Below are 23,050 nucleotides of genomic sequence, written 5' to 3'. Positions count from 1 at the left end.
AAATACTATTTCTATTTGTTGCCTGTGGCTAGAGAGCCCACTCACACAGAAAACTGTAGGAAAAGGAAACAAAAACGAGTGAAGCAAACAGTATCTATAAGAATTACATATATTCACAATGACAAATACAAGAAATACTTTCTGGGGACTTAAAAATACTTACAATCAATTTTCAAAACATTAAACATTATAATTTATGTGGTAGGAACATCATATATAATCTTTAAGGTGGTAGGAATATTTGAGTCACTCTATAAAGAACATAAAATTTGAATAATCTATATAGATTCTCAACATCTCAAATATTATAGTTTTAGTTTTCATACAACTAACCAAGAGTAAAATATTAAAGTACTTGCCTACAACTTGAATGTTTTGGTCAAATGTTGTTTCTTTCCTAAGGAGATCCAAGTGTTACCAGAATCCTTATCAACCAAAGTAAAACTTCTACCAATGATATTTTTGATCTATATCAACAATACAACACATCAACAAACAACAGTGTTTTATCCTCCTTGCCATTTGTTTTACTTTGTATGTCTGAAGGTCTTTCAAAATAAATTTCCAAGCCCTGAGGTGAATACTAGAGGTAAGCAGGCCTATGGCAGAGCCATCACCCAGGCCATCAAATATAAGGAGGGTACCAGACACTGGGCCCCCAGAGTGCTGCTGTCAAGACAAGAACTGGAATACGTCTTGCTTTCTGTGGAACTTACAATGACTCCTGATACTAAGTCAGTTTCAAAAAGTACTGAATGGCTTTGTTATGTGAAGATTGTTTAAAGCAAATGTCTCCCTGTATTAACAGTTTGTTTACCCAGAGGCAAAATCTCATTAGACTATTCAAGACTTTCCTCTCCATTCTCCCCAGATGCCACCACCCTATGGCTTTCCTTTCCTGAATTCCTTACAATACTTGCTGGTTATCTGCTTATCTTCTATGTTGCTGCACTGTGCTGTTTTGCATGGCAGTATTTTTCTTACTGGTTCGTTTATTACTCAACCTAAGACTAACTTTTCAGCTATTTATGCATGCTCTTACTAGATGACTGGTACCTAAAGATGCCCTCCTAAGTGAAATCTTCAGTGCCCAGATCTCAGGAGCTATTTTCTTTTGCTGTCTGTAATATAAACAACTTACACTTACATGGCTAATTCCATCTTAAGGGTTTTCTTCCTAACTGTAATCACAATGTCCTTTTGGATGAGGTGTGTGCATTTCCCTAAAGGTGTCTTGACAAAACTAATGTGCAATCAACATCTATTAAGTGGCTGCTAGACTGTCAGGAAAACTGCTCATAATCTTATGTCAAAATAATGTCTAATAATTTATTGAAAAGATGGAAATTATTTTGTTAAAGTGAAAAAATTAGGCTTGGTTCAACTATCCTCAGTACTTTGAAACCACTTTAGATGCTGCCTGAACAGGACAGCTCCCACCTCGACAACACCCCTGCTATTTTCTGGCATCTATCATCTACAACGTGGACTCAGGCTTTCCTCAGAGATGCTCACCACGTTTCCTTGTACCCTCTACAACAAACAAAACTTATTCCTTCCCTTTTTCTGAAAAATAGTCCATTGACCTTATTAAAACCAAAACCAGTGTTTATAGCTTTGGGGGGAAAATACACAAAAAGAAAAACTCAAATCAATTCAGGCCTTCTCATCTTAACTCAATCAGAGTCCTGCCAGAAAGGCAGTTCCTTCCCTTAGGCTTTGCCTGATACTACAAACTGAAAACTGTTGAGTGGCTTTCGGGATTCAAGTGCCACCTTGAGGCATGATCTTTTTTCAGTTGTCTGGATGGTTTATTTGGCCCTCCTGCGTCCCATCCCCATGCCAACAGATCCTTGAACAGTACTGTGAAATAGACTGGCAGGAATCATCTTTATACCTCAGTCTTTTGAACAAATTGACTTGAGTAGAGCTACCTTACCACAGTTTCCCACACCACTGTAGCTACTGTGTAACACAAGCCGTTCTACAATTTTTAACTAATTACTTCAGTCATTATTTTCTTAATGCCACTGACTGAGCATTGTCTTTTAAAGCTAACTTTCCCACCCCCATTATACATGCTCTGCTAATAGTTCTTGAAGTGTTTCAGTTACAATCATCCCTTAGCACTGTGTATGTTTTTAACTTGTGGACAAAGACAGACAAGCGGAAAAAGTAAGTTCTCTTTACAATCCAGAACTCATTCTTCAGTATGAGTCTTGATTATATATAAAGGAATATGATCCCCTAGTCCCAAAAAAATTGTCCATTAGAAACCCAGGAACCAGTAGTTTTCTCACCTTTTTAGTTCTACATAAGTCATCAATTTTATGCTACTGTGTGTGTGTGTGTGTGTGTGTGTGTTACAGTATATATGTATTTTCTTTTTTAACTAAAAAAAAAAAAAAGAAAGAAAAAATTCCATTCACCTATGTCCAATATAGGTATCTAGGTATATAGTTACAAATTAAAGGCCACAAATACTTCCCAAGAAAAAGCATTCAAAAAAAAAAAAAGAAAGAAAGAAAGAAAGAAAGAAAGAAAGAAAGAAAGAAAGAAAGAAAGAAAAAAAGAAAGAAAGAAAAGAAGAGAAAAGAAAAAGAAAACCAGCTCCTCCTTTCACATAGCTAGCCTTCAAAGCACACCAGCTAAGAAAAAGGTGTCATCCATGGAGACAGGAAGACTGAGCTTTTCCTCTTTGGATGATAGCTGAATTTTTATTGGCAGTTCTAGTAAAATATATAACTTTTCGTTTATTCTAAGCAAGCCCCCCCCCCCACTCCCAGCTTTTCTTCAAATAATTCCTTTACTCTTTCATTAGAATTGAAGTCTTGGAGATTTTGAATAGCGGGGTTTTGGGTGATAAGCAGTCACTTTAAATCATGTGTTGTATACGTGGAGAAGAAAGAATATAGAAGGGTGTCAGAGACCGTGAATGAGAGATAGTTCATTGGACACACTGGAAGACAGCAAGCATTTCAAAGCTGCTTTCGGTATCTCACGAAGGCCCAAACTGCTACCATGGTGAGGGCAAACACTGGTAGCAGCACCATAGCTACAGGAACTCCACTTGGCTCTCCTTCGCCTCGATGTACTATAGGTCCATTCTGCACTGGTAACTGAAAGGAAAGAAGAAATATTAACTCTCTGACTATGGTTTATGCCACAACTAAAAGATCCAAGTTGACAACTACCTGAAGATGTAGCCTATACCGCCCAAAGTTATAAAACCCACACACTTCCTAACAAAAGGAACAAACTATTGTCCTAGCTGATGTATGACTCTTGCAGATGTTCTAATGGGGAAGCATTTACTTTTGTTTACTGGCTTAATGGGACCTCACAGAGTAGAGTAGATAATTTCTGTTTCTGTAATGTCTCTACCTTGTTATATATGCTTCCTAACAGGAAAATGATGGGGTGAGATGAAAATTATGATCCTTCAAGATGTTTGGCTATTGCAGAGCAGGAAAAGGGAGAGGAAGGAAACTTCTTTCTAGAAACATTTACTTAGAAAGAATATTAGTCATTTTAATACAATAAGAGCAGATCCAAACTGTCAACAGTTACAATGGCATTACTTGGAAAGCTTCTAAGTGAGCCTCTTGCTCCTAAGATGGGGCCCTGTCCTCCATGCCCAAGTTTGCAATGCTAGGTGCAGATAAAGGTGAAATCCTTGTGGAAAAGAGGGTGGCCCCTCTTAAATCAATTTTTGGTGGTTAACTTGAAATAACTACACTACCATTTTCTTCCAGTTAGATTTAACCTTATTACATCCAGCCCATGAAACCCTAACCTCCTTTCACTGAGAAGCAACTGCACAAACTATCTTCTATAACTGCTGTTCTACCACTTATCGCTTGATGACAAGTACTGAAGGACATGGTTTTTCAGGATTAGATGAAGTTTTTGATCAATACTGCTTGTTGAATTCTAAGTTATTTGTGGCTGTTTCTAAAGTGAATACGTATCTTCAAAAGGAATCCTTATCATATCTGAAATATATGCCCACATAAATTCTCCATGCTTTAGAACCAGAGAAGAACCACTGCAAAAGCAGATGCTGACCAATACTGTACTTCTTTTATCTACCTGCCTTTGAGGAGTTCAACACACCAACATTCTGGTTGCAACTCTGGTTGCTTTCTTGGATATCATTTTATGTTTTGAGGGGAGGAGTTTCATATATATAGTTTGAGTTTTCTTTTAGAGTCTCACCACATAGTTCAACTCACTTCTGCTTTCTCCAGTTGTTTTACTAGTTCCTTTCAATCTTCTTCAGCCTCTGTATCCTCACTTGACCTCTTACCAAGTCATTCTACTTTCTTTCCATTTTCACTTAATCAAACTTTAATCCACTGAAGGTGGGACCTGGGTTACACACTTCTTTTACTGATAGGCAGAAATGCCAAGGGACTCCTGCCTATGCTAGACAAAAGCAGTCATAACAAAAGATAAAGTCAAACAGACTTTGAAGTTTATTCACAAGTACAGTGTAAAAGCCCACTGTCCCATATCCAGGTGCAAGTAATACCTACTCTGTGCTGTACTCTCAGGGACACAGCACATCCTGCATTACGAAAGAGGTCTACAGCATCTTGGTGCAACAGGTTCTTCAGGTCTTGACCATTTACCTGTCAACAGCAAGAGAGAGAAGTTAGAAAGGCAAGAGACTAAATCTCTTAAGTGAACAATTTACTTTCACACAGTGAACCAATCCTTTAAAAATAAATCAGACTCTTTCAGGTTGAATTCCAAGGTCTAAGAATAAGGGCTAAGTTACCCAGCATGCAGAAGGAAGTTTCTTCATTTTCAAAGTTAAGTTTTCCAACAACCGAGAATCCAAGAACCATCTGAAGTTAGCTCAGGTTTTAATAGATTTGGTTTTCCTCTTTCTTAATTTCTGTGCTTATCCTGTTTGAGTGTACTGGCTCCGGTGACTGTACCTGCAGATCACCTGTGAGTATCTGTCTATCTCTATACAGTAACATCAGGTGACCCTCTATGATATCATCTTCTAGGTTATCCCCTTATTCTTTATATTCCTAGTCCTCAGCACTTCCAGCTTCAGCCCTGGAAACATAATTCTCTAGCCCATTCTCGTAGGTTTATTTTATTGTAAACAATTTCTATTGGTTCCATTAACTTCCTGTCCTCAAATTTACTAAAAACCTATTTTTGTGAAGATAGAAACCTTTACAAATCACTTGAATGTAGGGCATTCCTACTACATAGAGGTGACAAATGTGACACCCTAGTACTCTTTCTGTTGTTAGGTGTCACAAGTATTATTTACATCACACTCAGTAACTCAACACATCCCACCTTGTGCAAGACATATAGATTTATACATGTCACTGTTACTATTATAGCATTAGTAGATGAAATATTTATTATATTTAATAGGTTTGTGCTTTATATACAGTATGAAATTTAATTCTGCAATTATCCGACGAAGTAGGCTGCATTTTATACTAACTTTGTTAATGAAGTAACTGACACACAGCCTCCTGAGGACAGAAACTAGGACTAGAGCCGTTAGATAATGGAAGGAAGCTCACTGCACTCTTACATTTCACTGCTCTTTGAATGTTTCCATTTTCCCACCTGACTTGCCAACTGCCCCTTTGCTTAACTGAAACTGAAGCTATTGACATTCTCACCACAGTCTTAGGTTAAGTTTTAGACAGACTGGGTGGCTCAAGAGGATACTGACACGGATCAAGTCTGCACAGAGTTCTCATTTGTTGGGACCCCAGGAGAAGTCCAGTGGGAGAAGCAGCTTACGACATGGACCTGATCAGACCTAAGTCATTGATAGAAAAGTTTGCACAGAGCTTAAGAAGCGCAGCAGCGATGGAGATTCCCACTCAGTGAGACCGAGCAGTCACCAGTGGAGAGGCAGGCTTGGCAGCCACAGTGAGAATACACAAAGAGTCTAACAGCCTATAGACACCCCTTGGCATCTGTCATCTTCAACCACCATCCTCATCCAGACCCAACATCTGTCCTCCTCCTCTAACACATTCTTACTGTTCCTTCTCTTCAGGGCTCCTGCTAGTATCTTTGATAAGTGGAACTACCAATACTCTTACTTTACAGACTGGATATTTTCAACAATTATAATTTCTCTAATTACCAACTGAATTGAATTCAGACATTAACATTTAGACATACTAGACATATAGCCAACTCTAAAAAACCTACCCACAATTTCTGCCCTTCACACTTTTAGTCCTTCATTAGATTTTCTCTTTATTATCAGTGCTTCTAACATCTTCATATTTTACTTGCATTTTACTCATCTAGGATTTTGGCTGTTATTTATTTATTTATTTATTTATTTATTTATTTATTTGATTTTTTTGAGATAGGGTTTCTCTGTGTAGCCCTGGCTGTCCTGGAACTCACTCTGTAGACAAGGCTGGCCTCGAACTTTCAAGTCTTTCTTTACTCAAGAGTATAGGTGCTAGTGCTCTGAAATACTGGCACCTTATACTTTGATTTTAACAACCCATTCACAATTTTTCTTTGTGTCCTACTGTAAAGTTGGTTTGCAGTTTTACAATGTCCTTTTTTTGTTTTGTTTTGTTTTGTTTTGTTTTGTTTTTCGAGACAGGGTTTCTCTGTGTAGTCCTGGCTATCCTGGAACTCACTCTGTAGACCAGGCTGGCCTCAAACTCAGAAATCCGCCTGCCTCTGCCTCTGCCTCCCAAGTGTGGGGATTAAAGGCGTGCGCCACCACTGCCCGGCCAATGTCCTTCTTCTAAGAGTAATAGAAAATACTTCTAAATGCCTCGTTAGCATTTTCATATCAAAGGCGTTACCACATCTCCCTATCGTATAGACTAATATAGAGGGACTAGAAAAGCTTAGTGGGTAGAAACACAGCAGACAGTGAGAGGAACTAAACCAGCACCATCCATGGTAGTATATTTATATACTGGATACATTCTTAAAATTGCTGAATTAACTTGTATAGTTTCATAGTTACTTGTCTTTATGTGTATCTCTTTTTTGAAGTAAGATCTTGCTAACTAATTCACAACTGACTTGAACTCAAATGTTCCCTCTTCTGTATAGGTGTGTGCCACCATACCTGGTGGTGTGTCTTCCTAAGGAGCTCTCAAATACTCAGATGTCAAATGAAAAAAAGGGAGACATTCTTTTCTTTCATCTGTATCTCTACCTTCACATACTCTTACCAAATAGGTTGGATGGCAGAGAAGTATCCAATAAGCGGATATCTAAAAGGACCAGGAGACTTCACACATATGACATTTATTACTAGTTAACTAAACTCTATGATTTTTATCACTACTCAATTGAACTCTGAGAAGCAACTCAAAAGAGAAAATACAAAACAAAACTAAATCTTTAAAAGAGATACTCCTACTTTGTGGAAGTTCTAAATCAAGTATCTGACATAATCCTGAACTCTTAATCAAATCTTGTCTTGGTCTATACTTCATTCACTTCTGTCTTTTACCAGTTTGGCCCTCTTGCCCTATTCAGTTCATAAGACAAAGTAGGAAATAACTGTTTCTTCTTAGACCATGGGCCACAATCCACAGCACATGTGGAAACAGGAAGCACTTCTGCAGTGAAAAGTCCCATCCTTCTTCAAATTTCTTTTAATTTGAACACAGCCCTTAGAAGCAGGTCTGATTCACAGGAAATCCTAGATAACAATTCACAATCTCAGTACTTTCCCATTCTTTATGTGTGTTATTTTCATACAAATAAGCTGAACTAAAGCAGCACAAAAATTTAATTTTTAAGATTTTATAGCATGGTCTAACTATTCCCAATGCCCAAAATTGATGGTATAATTAATGACACTGTAGCCATTGAGGTAGGACAGAAATAAAAAAATACAGCCACACGTAACAGTTTTAAAAGTCTTATTATGCCTCGATTTTTATTTACTTTAGGAATATTCAATTGCTTCTAAGACTAAGGGTCTGGGGCTGAGAGATGGCTCAGCTGTTAAAAGCATGTACTTCCTGAGGACCTAAGTTCAGTTTCCAGCAATCACACAGACAGCTCGCAATCTCGAGAAGATCCTATGCCTCTGGCTTCCATGGCACCAGCACTCAAGTGTACATTTCACACTACACACACACACACACACACACACACTTAAAATAATAAAAAATGTAAAGGGACTATGAGCCCATATGACTGTATTTGTTAGTCAACCTTTCTATTTTAAATGAATTTTCTGATTTGTTCACTTGTTAAGCCTAAGTTGAGCACTATACTGAGATATGGAAAGCTAAAAAAATATTAATTCCTTCTTTGAGTGTATAAAAATAATAAGATTCATGATTACTATAACATTAACAGGATGAAATGGGAGCACAATTTACAAATATGCAAAGTGTACTTTATTTTATGTTAAATTTGCCTTGTCTGTCAAGCAAGAATACTACTCTTCTCCCAGCCCAGTGGTAAAGCTGAAGACTGATCAATGTTCTTCCTATTCAATGATACACTCTACATACTTTCATTTCCAAAAAGGCGGGCAAATGAAGGAGTCAAATGCGGTCTAGGGAGAAAAGTAGAGCAAAGGGAGCCGAAGCCATTTCTCACCGAGAGGATCTTATCACCCTCCTGAAGCCGCCCATCCTGGGCCGCAGCCCCATCCTCTTTGATGCGGCTGACGTAGATGCCACTGTCGTTGGAGACATACTGTTGATCTGTCCCACCGACGATGTTGAAGCCCAGCCCTGAGAAAATCATGGAGGAGTGAAGGAGAGAGGGATGAAGAAGAAAGAAAGATTAGAGAAGAAAGGAGAGGAAAATGGTCTAGTGGAGAGGAGAGACTGGTTAATTCAGACTGTGAGGTAAGCCAAAACACAGTCATGGGCAAAGTCAGTAGGTCATTATGAACAAAGACCAAAAGTACTTAGATTGCTGGTTTGAACCAGGCAGTACTAAAGTACTGTGATCACAACTATGATCAAAATGACTGGTTGAATATATATAAAATAACACAGCAAATAGTATTGATAAGTCTTGATATAAGTGCTTCTGCTTGCACTTGATTTTGATCCTGTTGATGGCATTCAGAGGACCCAAATCCTGGTATTCTTGTATTAATGTAACAGGGCTAGCTGTGCCCATAAAAAGCAGCTTTGCTTTGAAATATCAAATAACATGTTATCAATTCCTAACTGAAGCCTCTCCACGTGGTTCCTCTGTCAACATTGGGATCATTTGTATATGGCAGTGTTTTGGAAGAAGCAGTCTTGGTAGTTTATCTCTTTCTATTTTATTCTGGGGAAAGGAGGGTAGTGATATGGTTGTTAGAGAAAACCTCAGAACTAGAAAAGCAACTGCTACTTTACAGGAGCACCAAGTCACCAAACTCACTCTTTTCTTTCTATGTCAAGTACAACTGACCACATACCTACGCATAGTGATGGCCAAGCTTGCTCACTGTAGAAAACTAATTGCTTACTGATAAGCAGCTAAGTACTCCCCTCCTCCTCGTCCCTGGGAGCCACCACTCTATTGTTAGTTTCTATGAGTTTCATTAGTTGTCATGAGTAAAAAAATTTCAGTTACAAGAGAAAGTTTCTAGAAATCTGCTGTACAAGACTGTCTACCCAAAATAATATGGTATACTTTCAAATTTGTTAATATATATACTTAAGTACACTTATTGTAATAAAATATAGCAAGCAAACAAGGTAGCTAGCTAACTAAATTTTTATTTTCATGATCCAACCACTAAGTTGTGGCAAGTACTTTGTCTACAAAAATCATTTGATTTTCTTAAAGAAATGTTTTTAAACTTATGTAAAGAAGAAAAAGGAAAAAGGTGAGAAAGGGAAAGAGAAAAGAAGAAAAAGGAGGAGGAAGAGGAGAAGGAAGAAAAGGGGAGGAAGAGGAGGAGAAAGAGGAAGAGGAGGAGAAAGAGGAAGAGGAGGAAGAAAAGGGGAGGAAGAGGAGGAGAAAGAGGAAGAAGAAGAGGAGGAAGAAAAGGGGGAGGAGGAGGAGGAAGAAGGAGAGGAGGAAGAAGAGGAGGAGGAAGAGGATGAAGAGGAAGAGGAAAAAGAGGAAGAGGAGGAGAAAGAGGAAGAAGAGGTAATCTCTTCTTTATGTAATTAGAGACGAAAGACAGTTGGAAACAATTTTAAAAACAATGTGTGTGCAACAGGAAGAAGAAGCCAGTCATGGCTCCCTTACTGATCTCAGTAGAAACATCACTAACATGTGGGCTTTCTCTAAAGTTCTCTGAAGGGTAGAATGAAGCTAAGACTCAAAAGTACTAACACAGCCTCCCAAATCAATCTACAATGTAATGAGAAACATAACCAAAGAGGAGATATTAGAAAGTTTGTAATTTAAATAGCATACCTTGTACATGAGTTACAAGGTAGCTTTGTGTGCGTTTGTTTGTTTGTGGATTTATGATTCACAACAGAAAAAAATTACTTCTAGAAGGCTATTTTCATAACCCTGAAGGTTAGGGTAAGAAAACTCTAAATTAGTTATTCATTTTTTATAACTCCCTAGATTTAAATTATACATGATTATAGTTTAAGTGTGGAGAGGGCAGGTAAAGTAACAGAAACCAGATCATGGGAGGCTTTGAAATTTTAGTCTTAAAAATAGTGGCAGGTTTGAACAAGGAGGCTGAGGCCAATCAGTTTCTCTCAATGCTGAAACAAACCAGAGAAAACTCTTGCATTGTAAATTCTAGTTTTAATGTGGTAATAAAATTTAAGACATGGCAAAATTAAAACGAGTTGTTTAGTCTTTATCTTACATGAACACACATGTAAAATATAAAACATATATATATGTATTTATACATATATACACATATATATGTATACATTCATATAAACATATATATATGAATGATATAGTTTAAAGGGAAATGACTCCCTCTTCTGGCCTCCAGGGGCATCAGGCATCCATATGGTGCACATACAAACATGTAAGCAAACACTTGTATACATAAAAATAAATAAGACTCTTAAAAAAGAAGAATGACATCAGTATGGGGGGGGAGAGAGAAATAAAGTATGTCCAATTAGTCTTGTAAGCTAAGTGAGGCATACCTTCTTCGGGATGCCTCCTGACTTTAGGTCTGAATTCAGTTTACCATTAAGAGCAATGGCAACAGTTTATATTTATTGACTGCCTAATATGGTTTACACTTCACATGCATACTGTCTCATTTAATCTTCTTACCAAACATAAAATATTACTCAGTATTTAATGAGTGAATACTTTTATTTTATTAAACCATAATCAAATAATTTCCTCCTCCTTTTCCTCCCTTACATCCATCCCATGTGCCTACCTTACTCCCTCTGAAATCCATGTGACCTCCTCTTCCTCCTCTTGGGGTACATGACCACTGTTACTACATGTACATATAAATTAACAAATACAACTTGCTGAGTCCATCCAGTGTTGTCTGCATGGATCATGCTTCTAGGGCTCACCACCTGGTACTGGATAACCAATCAAGAAGCTCATCCCTGGGAAAGACTAATTTTCCCTCTCTCAGGAGCTATCAAATTGCCTGTAGCTCTTCAGGTAGGGGTGGAGCTCCATGAGATTTCCCCAATCCACACTGGCATTGTCACTGATTAAAATGCAGAGAAAAATAGAAGCTATGCCTAGCCCCTATTGATACATCTGCAACCTGACCCTTACAACTAAGGCTCAGTGAACATTTCAAAAGAAGGGGCATAAAAACTGTAAGAGGCAGAGAACCAGTAAGTCTACTGTGAGGTTGTATCTTCTGCTTATGACAGAGAAGCCACACCCATGGAACCTCTCAGGATCTTCTGAATACCACTCCCCTTCTCTGTTTCCAGTGTTTGAGGTCTCTTGGGGTACATGGCAGCATCTATTGCCCCACTAACATCTATTCCAGACAGGACAGTTGTAAGCTCAGATACCACTCAAGCACCTTAAAGAGCTAAGGAGCACCTGGAGCAGAATTAACACTATAAAAGTATAAAACAAATAAAAGTATATAATCTTCACAAGTGTGTAAGTTCTAATACTTTTATTTTTGTAACCAAAGAAACAGGCATACAAAGGGAAGTGACTTGCACAGTCTTATTATTATATAGAAGTTAGAATCTGCATTCACTCATTCTGACTCCCCCCGCCCCCCAAAGGAGCAAGATAACTTTGTCTGGGGCAAAAATGATAGTAAACAGATTAATACAGAGATGTTACTATTAAGATTGACAGTGGGACACATAAATGAGAGTACTGAAGGGCCCATTCTGATTCTTAAACACTATATTCTTCTACTTAGTGAATTTATATTGAAACTCAATTCTCTGTGACTAATTCAGAAACTAGTCCCCACAGCTGTTGCTCAATAATTATATATGAATTGAACAAAATAAATTTGTATTTCATATGAACAACTCAAGAGGTTAAATTAATTAAGGCATTTTAAATCCAAACTACTACATTCTTTGGAGAAATTCTTTGTTTCCAATATAAAATGTCTCTTCTTTGTTACTTATTATGACAGTAATAAATCCACTGACAAACAAAACCTTTAACCTTGGAGAACAGAAAGATGATGCAACAATTAAAAAGCATTACACACAACTGGTCCTTCCATATCCTAGTATCTCATCTGCTGGGCTAACAGAATGTACACCCTAGCAAAGATGTTTCAAAGTACTATCTTCCCAAATATGTAGTACAAACTTTTTTCATACCTCTGAAAACTTCTCTTCCAAATATCCAAGTAAACATAATATTCTCTTAACTTTGTAATAAGCAACTGCCCAGATACTGAATATATATGTGCCTTTCAGCTATTAGATCATACTTCCCTAGCTCTCTTATTTTCCACAATGAAATGATTTCATCTCTTTAGTTTTGTCTCATACTACAATTTGGATCATTTTCACTATGATTGTCTTTTTTTACTTTTTAAATATTTTTAAAATTTAAGTATAATCACACCCCCTTTTCCCTTCCTCCCTCTAACTCCTCCCATGTCTATCACTCATCAGTACCTCTCAAATTTATGGCCTTTTGTTCTTTAAGTGTGTAACCGCCTTCTTTTCTACTTTTTCTACTGTTTCTCATTAACAAATAATAAACTTTTTATGTAGTAAGCATGAAGCCATAGTTTATGATACAAGGGAAGAATGACATTATCTAACTTATTTCCAAAACACTTGCTGCTACAGGCATTTTATACTTTAGTGTGTAGAGAAAATCTCTTGTGTCCTCTATGGATGCAGCACCTGACAATAAAATACTGATTGGCAGGCATATAAGCTTAGGCAGGAAATAGAAGGTGAGACAGAGTAGGGAGATGAAATTCTGGAACAGAGCCAGGAGCAGAGGATTTAGCCCTGGTACAGGGAGGAGGACAGAGCAGGGGATCTGAGCAGAGGTAAACAAGCACATGGCAGAACTTACAATCGAATAATGGGACAATTAACTTGCAAGCTAGGGAACAGCCAAAGCTGTGGCTAAGGTGGTTGTAAGTATATTTTCTCAGAGTTGTTATATCTAAGTATAAGTAAATTGTTATATCTAAGTTGTTATATCTTAGTCTCAGAATTGTTATTCTGGCAGGGAGGGAAAACTAGAATTTTACATTATTGTTTTTTCTTTTCTATTGTTGTTTATACTTGTAATATAGCTGAATACTGAATACCGAATCTGAATCTATAGGAAACAGAACATCCTTTATGAAGGTTCTACGCAGCTCTTGGGTTACTTTCCTTATTAGGAGACTTTTAGCACATGCCCATCATTACTCTCTGTCATGATCTAAGTATGTTTTTCTCCCAAGGACTCAAATGCTACGTAGTTCCCAGACTGTGTCATTAATGGGAAGTGGTAGAGAGGTGGAACCTAATGATAAAGTCATATCACTAAAGGGAAATACCCTTTCAAGGAGAAATGTGGACTCCTTTTTCTGCCTCTTAGCTTCAATGAAATGAACAACTTACTTACATACTTATATACCATAAGATTGAAAGCAACAGAGCCAACAGTCCAAGACTAGATGAAACCTCTAAAACCATGAGCCAAAATGAACCTTCCTTCCATAGAAATTATATCAGAAATTTCTGTCACAGTTATAGAAAGCTAACACAGTCTCCTTTAGTGCTGCAAAACTATTAGAACCAGAGATGACTTCTTGTTCTTTATTACAGTATCTGTAATTCCTAATTATAATGTAGATATATAATCAATATGGTTTCCCTTTATTTTTTTAATCCTGTAAAAGCAACAATCCTGATTCTATCATCTAAGCATATTTTGAGTATCTTCCCTTTGATGTTGCATTTAATCAGTTATAATCACTGGCCATTGTTCTGCTTAGTCAAATGTTTCTGTAGTTTAGCATCAATTCAGAGGCAGGTGCATTTCTGAGTTCAAGGCCAGCCTGGTCTACAGAGTGAGTTCCAGGACAGCCAGGGCTACACAGAGAAACCCGGTCTTAAAAAAACAAAAAACAAACAAACAAACAAACAAAAAAAACAAAAAAACAAAAACAAACAAAAAAAGCATCAATTGACTTGCTTTTCAGTTTATCCCAAATAATGCCTATATACTTTAACATTTTTCTTAAGAATTATTTCTTAAAATTGATCCTTAACCTCAAAAGACATAATCATTTCTTTTTCTCTTTTGCAGGGCTCTCTAATTATTCCTTCCTCTTTTTTAAAAAACACCTTAACTGTTTCCTAGTCTTATAACAACAACTTAAGTTCAACCTTTCAAGTTTTCTTAGATTAGATCTAGTGAAGACTGTGGTCTATGACTTTGAAAGCTGAAATAGCACACATTACTAGTTAAAAGCATCCCATTATAGTATTCTATATCTATCAGTTTGGTAATTTCACTACTGACCACTTTGTATAATGAACTAAATAAAGCACTAGGAAAAAAAGAAATTAAATACGTGTTCATTTTCTAACAATTGTGCTGTTTAGACAAGGTCCCACTCCACTACCCTGTCTAGGCTGAAATTCACTATGAAGACCAAGCTGGATTTAAACTCACAGAAATATGCCTGCCTGCTCCCAAGTGCTGGGACTAAAGGAATACACTACCATACCCAGTGTAATATATGTTCTTTAAAAGAACGAGAGAGAAAGAGAGAGAGAGAGAGAGAGAGAGAGAGAGAGAGAGAGAGAAAGAGAGAGAGAGGCAGAAAGCTAGCTTCAGAGTGAAGTATAAAGACAAGACATACACGTAAAACAGCAAATAATAATGATGAAACCTACAGTATTTAGATTTTAATGTCACAAAGTCCAAATTCCAAACCTGCTCCAGAAAGCTATGTGGCAATAGAATCCAAGGTTTCCTCATTTGTAAAATGGAAACCTGTGGGTCTATGTGTCGCTTCACTGCTGGGGTGTCATAAAGCCAACTAGGTGCCACTTGGGGAGGCAAAACTCCAGGTGAGAAACAGTAGGGACTGGGACACAGGCCGTGGTTTTCAAACTCCTGTGCACCCAGACACTGGAAACGAGCCTGAGATGAAGGGGTAAGGGGGTGGGAATCCGGCTTAGCTCAGGGTGAGTGCCAGGAGTGGGGAGGGGCCTTCTGCAGAGACTTAGTGAGGTTCTGTATGATGAAGGTTCCCCTGATAAAGGAGACAGTCCTTGTCTATCCAAACTGTTTATTCCTTGTGGATAACAATGCATACAACTTACTCAGGGTGAACTAGAGATTAAATACCTTTTGCAGGAAGGAATGCCTGGGAAGAGAAACTTACGGCTAAACCCTCGGGTCTATCTAGATATCTCATTAGCATGGAGAACTCTGGGTTTTTATGCTACTCGACCAGTTGTCATGGCCCTCTTAGTAGGGTGTCATGGTCACGTGTTCCAGGGCAGAAACCTGCTCAGGAGCAAATTTAAACACCTACAATTTTCAATTACGAGAATTTCCCAGGTCCCTCGACCTGCTTGAACTTAAGCAGTTTTTCTGTCTTGCGGCACGGTCTGCTGGCCCACAATGACTATTCTACCTGTTCCTTATTGGACAGAGGAAAGGCAATCTTATGCAATATTGATAATAAGGTGGCTTCTAGACTGGGTAAAGAAGGCTTCAGAGGAGAAGGTTCTTAGGCTGAATCTTAAGCAATGAATAGGAAGAAAAGGTATTAAGATGGAATCTTAAAGAAAGATTGGTTTCACATTTATACTGAATAGTTTCCAAAATTCAATCTCTGCTTACCTTGGCAATTTCTGTCTTGAAATCTCCTAAACAAGACTTCTCCTATACCCAGACTGGTTTATTCACTGATCTAGAAATACATTTTTCCTGATTTTCTTATTATTATTAGAATAAGGCTATTTTTACCCCTGGTCCTGCACTAAAACCTGACCTCTCTAACCTATCAGAATGCCCCTTACCTCCATCCTTTCACCTTTTCCAGGATGGAGTCTGGGATGGTTTATCTCTATTGCTGATTTATTTTTAATAACCTAAGAAGCAAACTTCTGGCCATACTTATGAAAGTGTTCTTGGAAACCTTAACAAAAGGCAAGACTTATCCTGAATGGAGGAAGTCTATGGTCTGGGACCTAGACTGAATAAAAAGGAAAAAAAAAATGAGTGGAACATCAGCACCCATCTCTCTGCCTCCTAACTGTGGAAGGCAATGTGACCAGCCCCTCATGTTCCTGCTGTTGGGCTTTCCTGCCATGATGGATATTGCCCTCAAACTATAAACCCTTCCCTAAATTGTTTTTGTCAGTTATTTGGCCGCAGTAATGAGAAAAACAACTAATACTGGGTCAGACTAGTATGCTCTTCCATAAAGCCCTGATCCTTTTCCTTCCTGCTACATATATACACTCAGTCCTTAACCACATGAACCTATGTAATGTGAATACATGTCTCTATTGTACTGTAAATTCCATAAAGGGATGGATTTCCTGTAGCCAGAGAAAACAGAGCAAAGATAGAGCACTATAGTCTCCAGTCTATTTAATAGGTGCAGGAAGGAATAAGTCAGAAAACTGTTAGCAACAATTGCAGTCAGTGGTTAAATGGGAAGCACATGACTGAGGAATCATACATGCTCAGATGGAGTGTGCTGTTTCAGGTTCTCACCTTGATATGCCCACCTAAAAACTTTCTACAATGGAGTTTTTACATCTTTTTACATGCATTAAATACCTCTAGGGAATAAGGTATGCTATAACAACAAAAACAAAAAAGAAAGCTAAGGAAAAGGTTAACAACCAAACTCTTAAGCACTGTGGTGGGAGGAAACATCCAGTACAGTAGAATCAACAGGCCTAGAGTAGAATCTTCTGAATCTTACAGGCCTTAGATCTTGGGCAAGTCTTTAACCTCCCTCAGACAACTTCTCAGTCTAATAGTGTGAATTAAACACCTACTACTTAGAGGTTCTATAAGAACTAAATGAGCCTATGTAACTATAAACAGAGATTTGTTTAGCCTGAACAAAATACAAAATATGAGTATAAATATATATTAACTAGGACACTTCCAGAAAGATATTTCCTTAATTACTCTTTATGACAGCATTGTGCTATCCCTTCCTTTAAAGGGCCTCTAAAGACAGTAAAGATATGGGGTATTTCTTCCCTCTCTGAAGATGGCAGATTGGGAATAACTTGCTGACCCACTGAGCCCGTATGTCTGGATACTGGTCACTGAGTTGCAGTAGAACAAGTGAGTCTTCTTCACAACTTTAAGATCTCTAAATCTGATAGAAAAAGTCAGAGCCTTCAAGTACAATCAAACTGAACTTGTTCTAAAGGATAAAAGATGAACTGTTTGACATTTGAAAGCATTTGAGATTATGACTACTGCCTTTGACAAACTTAGATTACCAGATGATCAACAACTGTCAAAAACCTGGGACCAGAGAGATAGCTCAGCAGTTAAGGGCATTTGCTGCCCTGGTACAGGACCAGGTTCCTTTCCTAGTACTGACCTATATGGCTCATAACCACCTATAATTCCAGCTCCAGGGTCTTTAGCAGTCTTCTGGCTTCTGTAAATACTAGGCCCACGTGTTACACATACAAATGCAGGCAAAACACTCATACAGATAATTTTTTTAATGACAGAAATTATTTCAAATAACATGAGGAATGAGCCCAAGAACAAAAGCAGAACAGTCTTGTGAAATCAAAGACTGCAAAGATTTTCCTTACTATGGCAAGGAAGCAACTACATACGATTTCCTTTTAACCCCTTAGACATTCATTTCATTGTTGTGATTTTCCTATGATTGTGGGTTTGTTGGCTTTCAGTAGGTTCATTTGCCTTACAAAACTGTTAATATCCAAGATTCTTGACTGATACTATACTGACACAAATAGTAATCATACACACATTCACCCAGTTAAACCAGATAGTGCTGCCTGCAAACAGACTTGTATACTCTGGCTTCTTATATTTCTCCTGTAGAAAGAAAGACTCCTATGACACTATCAAAATTACCTAGAAGTTCTTAGTGGTAATTACTGACTTCTTTCCTGTGTATTTTCATGATGTCACCATGAAGACTCTGAGACCAACGGTGCCACAGACCAGGAACCAGCTCTAGGAAGTGATAAGCAGGAACTTGGAACCTTTCCTTGTTTACTGAACCAACAAACTTCCTATTATTATTATTATTATTATTATTATTATTATTATTATTATTACCAAATTTAATCCTCAATTTGTAATTATTTTTTCCTAGCAAGTTCAATGATTTACATCACTGTAATGGTTAATCTTAGTTTTCAATTTGACTGGATCTGGAATTAACTAAGAGATTAGCCATGAACAATATATATAAAGGATTTTCTTGATGAGGTTATTTGGAGTGGAAAGACTCACCCTAAATTGTAGGCGGCATCTTCCAGTGTCAACCAGATAGGCAGTCAAAGGGAAAAAGCTTGCTTTTTAAAGCCTTATTTCCATCACACTTCCCTTATGAGTTTAACCACCCTGTTAGTGAGTGCATGAGTCTATTTACCTACCCTACCTACCCTACTGCTGCTGCTGCTGCTGCTGCTGCTACATTTCTGCCCTGTTATCAGAACCCTTTGTTGTTGGGATTCCAATATGGACTAAAGACCAATGGCTCTCCAGGAATCCTCCAGATCTTCAGCACCAGGTTGGGTCTGCTGAAGTATCTTGTCTCACGGACTGAGCAGCTACCAGGTTCTCAGCCTCTTCACTGTGAAAATAGCTACTGCTAGACTACTCAGACCTTATCAGGTAAGGCAATCTAACAAATTCCCTTTTAGTAGATATATTCATTCTACTGACTTTATTCCTCTAGAGAATCCTGACTGATAACAATGACTAATACTTGAAATACTTATAAAAATTCCAGAAACCACTCAACAGAACTTTATTTTTAAACAAATAACTATACAAAACAAAAATAAACCCTTTTGTGTAAAAATATGTTAACTAGATATAATTATTCCTCTTATTTAGTCTCTTGAAGCTTTTCCTAGCTCTAATGTTTGAAGGGAAATACTAAGACTAGAAACTTTAGATTTGTAAGATCAATGCTTAGAAATGAGACAATGCCTATTCAAATGCCCAAAAGTTCAAACAAATATATTACATTAAATTTCATGCTTAAAGCAAGAATATTATTAGAAGTCTGCTCTTGTCAGAAGACCTGGTAATACTGTGATACCACAGCTAAGAGACTCTATATCAAAATATACTGGGTTCTCACTATATGGCAAGAAGAAAACCTCAAACATCATAAAAAGTAGTATCATGGAAGGTTATTTAGGTTAAAGAACTAGATGCCTTTACATATTTGCAAAGAGAATCAGAAACATGTATCTCATTGATCCTAAGGGGAAAAATTACCAAAAGGTTAAAAAACACATAAAAAACAAAAACCAAACAGACTTTAATTTACAGATCTGCTTTAATTTACAGACTGCTGGGTGAGATAGCTCAGCAGATACAAATATTTACCATCAAGTCTGACAACCTGAGTTCAATCCCTGGGACCCACAAGATAGAAGGAGAAAACTGACTCCTGAAAGTTGTCCTCTGACCTCTACAGGCCCTTCCCCCCCTCCAAAAAAAAAAAACAAATAAACATAGACAAAGAAATGCAATAAAAATCTGTTTTGTTTCTACTATGTTAACCTCAAAGGTCAATAAATATTGAGAAAAGAATTGTATAAAATAAGAAAATTAGATTGAAGAAACTTGGGCGCATTGCAAAGCCTTGAGCAAAAGTTTCTGAGCTTCTCTTACATTTCTATTGCTGTGAAAAAAACACCATGATACAAGCGTGAAAGGATGAATAGGAGTTTTTTAATCTTAAAATTTTAACAGCCCACTGTGAAGAGAAGTCAGGACAGGCCTGGAGACAGGAACTGAAACAACACTACTTACTGGCTTGCTCAGCCTGCTTTTGTACAATCCAGGACCACCTACCTGCCCCACAGCAGCACTGCCCACGGTGAGCTGCACGCTCCCATCTCAGTCATCAATTTAAGAAATGCCCAACAGGTGTGCCTACAGGCAATCTGATGGAGGCATTTTCTCAACTAAGGTTCTTCTTCCCAGGCAACTCTAGTTTCTTCCAAGTTGTCCATCCCCCGCCCCCCAAAAAACCTACCCAGAACAAACCTTCTGTATAAACCACAAAGATTAGCAGTGAGTTATTCCCATAAATATGATCAACTTCCAATTTTTCTCATAACAGAAAGACAAAAAGTATGACTAGTTCTGAAAGTTGTGCTTTATACAGAATAATCAGCAGTGATTAAGCTATTGCAAACTTATAGATAAGAAAAGTTAACAGTCTATTCAAAGTAGTGGCCATCAGAATAGAAATTCACAGTAACCAATGATTTATTCAACCCTTGGAATACAGTATTTAACAGAACTTTGTCAGGCTAGCCATTCATTCACTAATGACAAATATAGTAACAAATACACACTGCTTAACATAAGTCAAGACATTGTCCTAAGTATTTTCCAGAGAGTGACTGGCTTCATCCTAACACTATATGTGAAACACTTCATTTTATAACCGTCTTCATGTTACAGAAAAGAAACTGCAAGCATTCATCAGTTAAGTTATTCTGCCAATACATTAAAACAAGACAAACAACAACAAACTGTTAAGATGTTAGATTTAAAAACAAACAAAACAAACAAACAAACAAAAACCAAACCTTGGCCACAAGTGGTGAACCCTAAACCTAAAATGTTACAGCCATAAAGAAAACTGCAAAGCCAAAGGAAGGCAGCGGCACGATGTAAGTAATAATGCCAAGAGCCAGTCCAGCCATGAACAAACATCCGTGAGGAAGACCACACAATAAAGCTAAGTGGGAATTTTCCTGTCAGAATCACATGAAGTGTTTGTTTAAGGACCTGTTTACAATATGTTGCTAAAAAGTAAAAACAAAAAAGGCCCAAGTAATTCTGGGGTGGCACCAAGTCTGAAAACTTCTGTAAAAGGTCTCCTCCCGCGTTAGCATTCCAGTTGATACTGTAAATTAAATCCCCAGAAATGCAGGCAGGATCCCTAGCACCAGAGAAACTGTTACGCATCCAGAAAACCCCCGCCATTCGCTGCTTCTGTTTTTTTACCTGAACCGGCCTCAAAGAAACAAGGATGGAGCAAGCAACTGAATAACGGATACAGCGGCTCCCACACCCTGGCTAAACAGCGGGCTTTTTCCTAGTCTTTCTTATTGCTATCAACAGAAAGATATCCTTCCAGGCCATAAATGCCTGCGGTAATCCGACTGGATTATAGAGCAGAGTACTTGGGTCCGTTATGTAGCTAACAAAAGATGCCAATAGGCTCTTTGCTCCGTGCCCGACAGAGTTCTGGGAAGCGGCTCGGTCGGGGCCTGCCTGCTCTCCAGTCAGGTAAGCCCGGCTCCGCCAAAGCAAGGAGCGCAGCAATTACTCCCTCCACGTCCCGCGCCTACCCGAGGGTCCTCTCGTCAGGTTGATCTCTTCCTCCGAGACTAAATAATCCACCCGTCCGTTCATATCTCACTGCTCTCCGGGCGGAGACCTGGGGTCAGCGGGTGCCCAGCGCAGGTGAAGGTGAATCAAGCTCCGCGCCGCCTCCCCGGCATAGCTTTTACAGTTTCCTCGACTGCCAGACCGGAAAAGGAAACCGTGGGCACTGGGAACGTGGAGGATGCTGGGAGTGGTGGTTCTCTGAGGCCACCAGCGTTTTCCGGTACCTTGCACTCTTCTCAAGGCAGATCCTGAGGTGCCATGAGTAAAGAGAAGTATGATGCTCTCGGTTACATTTGGAAGAGCATGTAGGAAGGAGGTCACGGAGAGAAGGTAATAATGCTATAAGACATAATTAGATTGATACTGTTGACATTTTAAATAAAAATCTCAAAATATCTACAAGTGTGTGTTTGTGAAGTGTGTGAGAGAGGGAGAGAGAGAGAGAGAATCTTTTATCTTATGAGCCTCAGACCACTCTGGGAAAGGCATTGTGGACAAACTACTGATGAGATTGCATACTTGAATGAGAAATTCTAACCTTTTGTGTAATATACACGCAATCCAATGTAATGCCCCATGTAAGAAAACTTGGTACCATGTTTCGAGTTCCTTCGTTAGCAGTTCACTGTGTTAGTTAATAAAATGTATCCAAATGAAAAAATGAGCGCCCCCCCCCCATATTTACATCCCAGAGCTTTGTTTCCCAGGACCTAATGGACAAGATTTCCTGATTAATAGCTGACACGACTCTTACTTAACTTTTAAAAAGATGTATATATCCCTGGTTTGTATCTACTAACAGGCCTATCTAACTTAAGAAATGTGTACACATAAAAGATACAGAGAAAATCTAATCATAGGCTTGTTCAAGAAAAATCCTCCAAGCAAAAGGAGCTGAAATGTCCTTATTTTGACAAAAGGATTGGGGGACTTAAGATGTGACTTTCCAGCCATCTTGACTTTTAAGATAGGAAATTCTAAACAGAGGTGAAGGAACTTTCAGGGATCAAAAATACAAAGGCCTTAAGGACCAGGAAGGTGACCATAAATGTGTATGGTGACTCGAGGGACT

At 38.2% G+C, this 23,050-nt stretch overlaps 1 protein-coding gene, 1 long non-coding RNA gene and 1 pseudogene across 2 annotated transcripts; 2 read left to right on the top strand and 1 right to left on the bottom strand.

The window, feature by feature from the left end:
* Positions 1-93: 93 nt before the first annotated feature.
* On the bottom strand, positions 94-22,125 carry Synj2bp (synaptojanin 2 binding protein). Its single transcript, XM_076921809.1, has 4 exons — positions 21,939-22,125; positions 8,596-8,732; positions 4,539-4,634; positions 94-3,119 (listed from the first exon to the last, which is right to left on the bottom strand). The coding sequence occupies exons 1-4, from the start codon at positions 22,000-22,002 to the stop codon at positions 2,979-2,981; spliced, it is 438 nt and encodes a 145-aa protein (XP_076777924.1). The 5' UTR covers positions 22,003-22,125; the 3' UTR covers positions 94-2,978.
* LOC143437179 (small nucleolar RNA SNORA40) lies at positions 2,125-2,242 on the top strand (annotated as a pseudogene).
* On the top strand, positions 15,361-20,043 carry LOC143437025 (uncharacterized). Its single transcript, XR_013106735.1, has 3 exons — positions 15,361-15,431; positions 19,099-19,227; positions 19,915-20,043. It is a non-coding gene; the product is annotated as an uncharacterized LOC143437025 (long non-coding RNA).
* Positions 22,126-23,050: the final 925 nt, after the last annotated feature.

Source organism: Arvicanthis niloticus, chromosome 23 (genome assembly GCF_011762505.2).
Source record: "Arvicanthis niloticus isolate mArvNil1 chromosome 23, mArvNil1.pat.X, whole genome shotgun sequence".
Classification (NCBI taxonomy): domain Eukaryota; kingdom Metazoa; phylum Chordata; class Mammalia; order Rodentia; family Muridae; genus Arvicanthis; species Arvicanthis niloticus.
The sequence above is the reverse complement of the archived record's forward strand: the minus strand, read 5'-3'. Positions and strand labels throughout refer to the sequence as shown.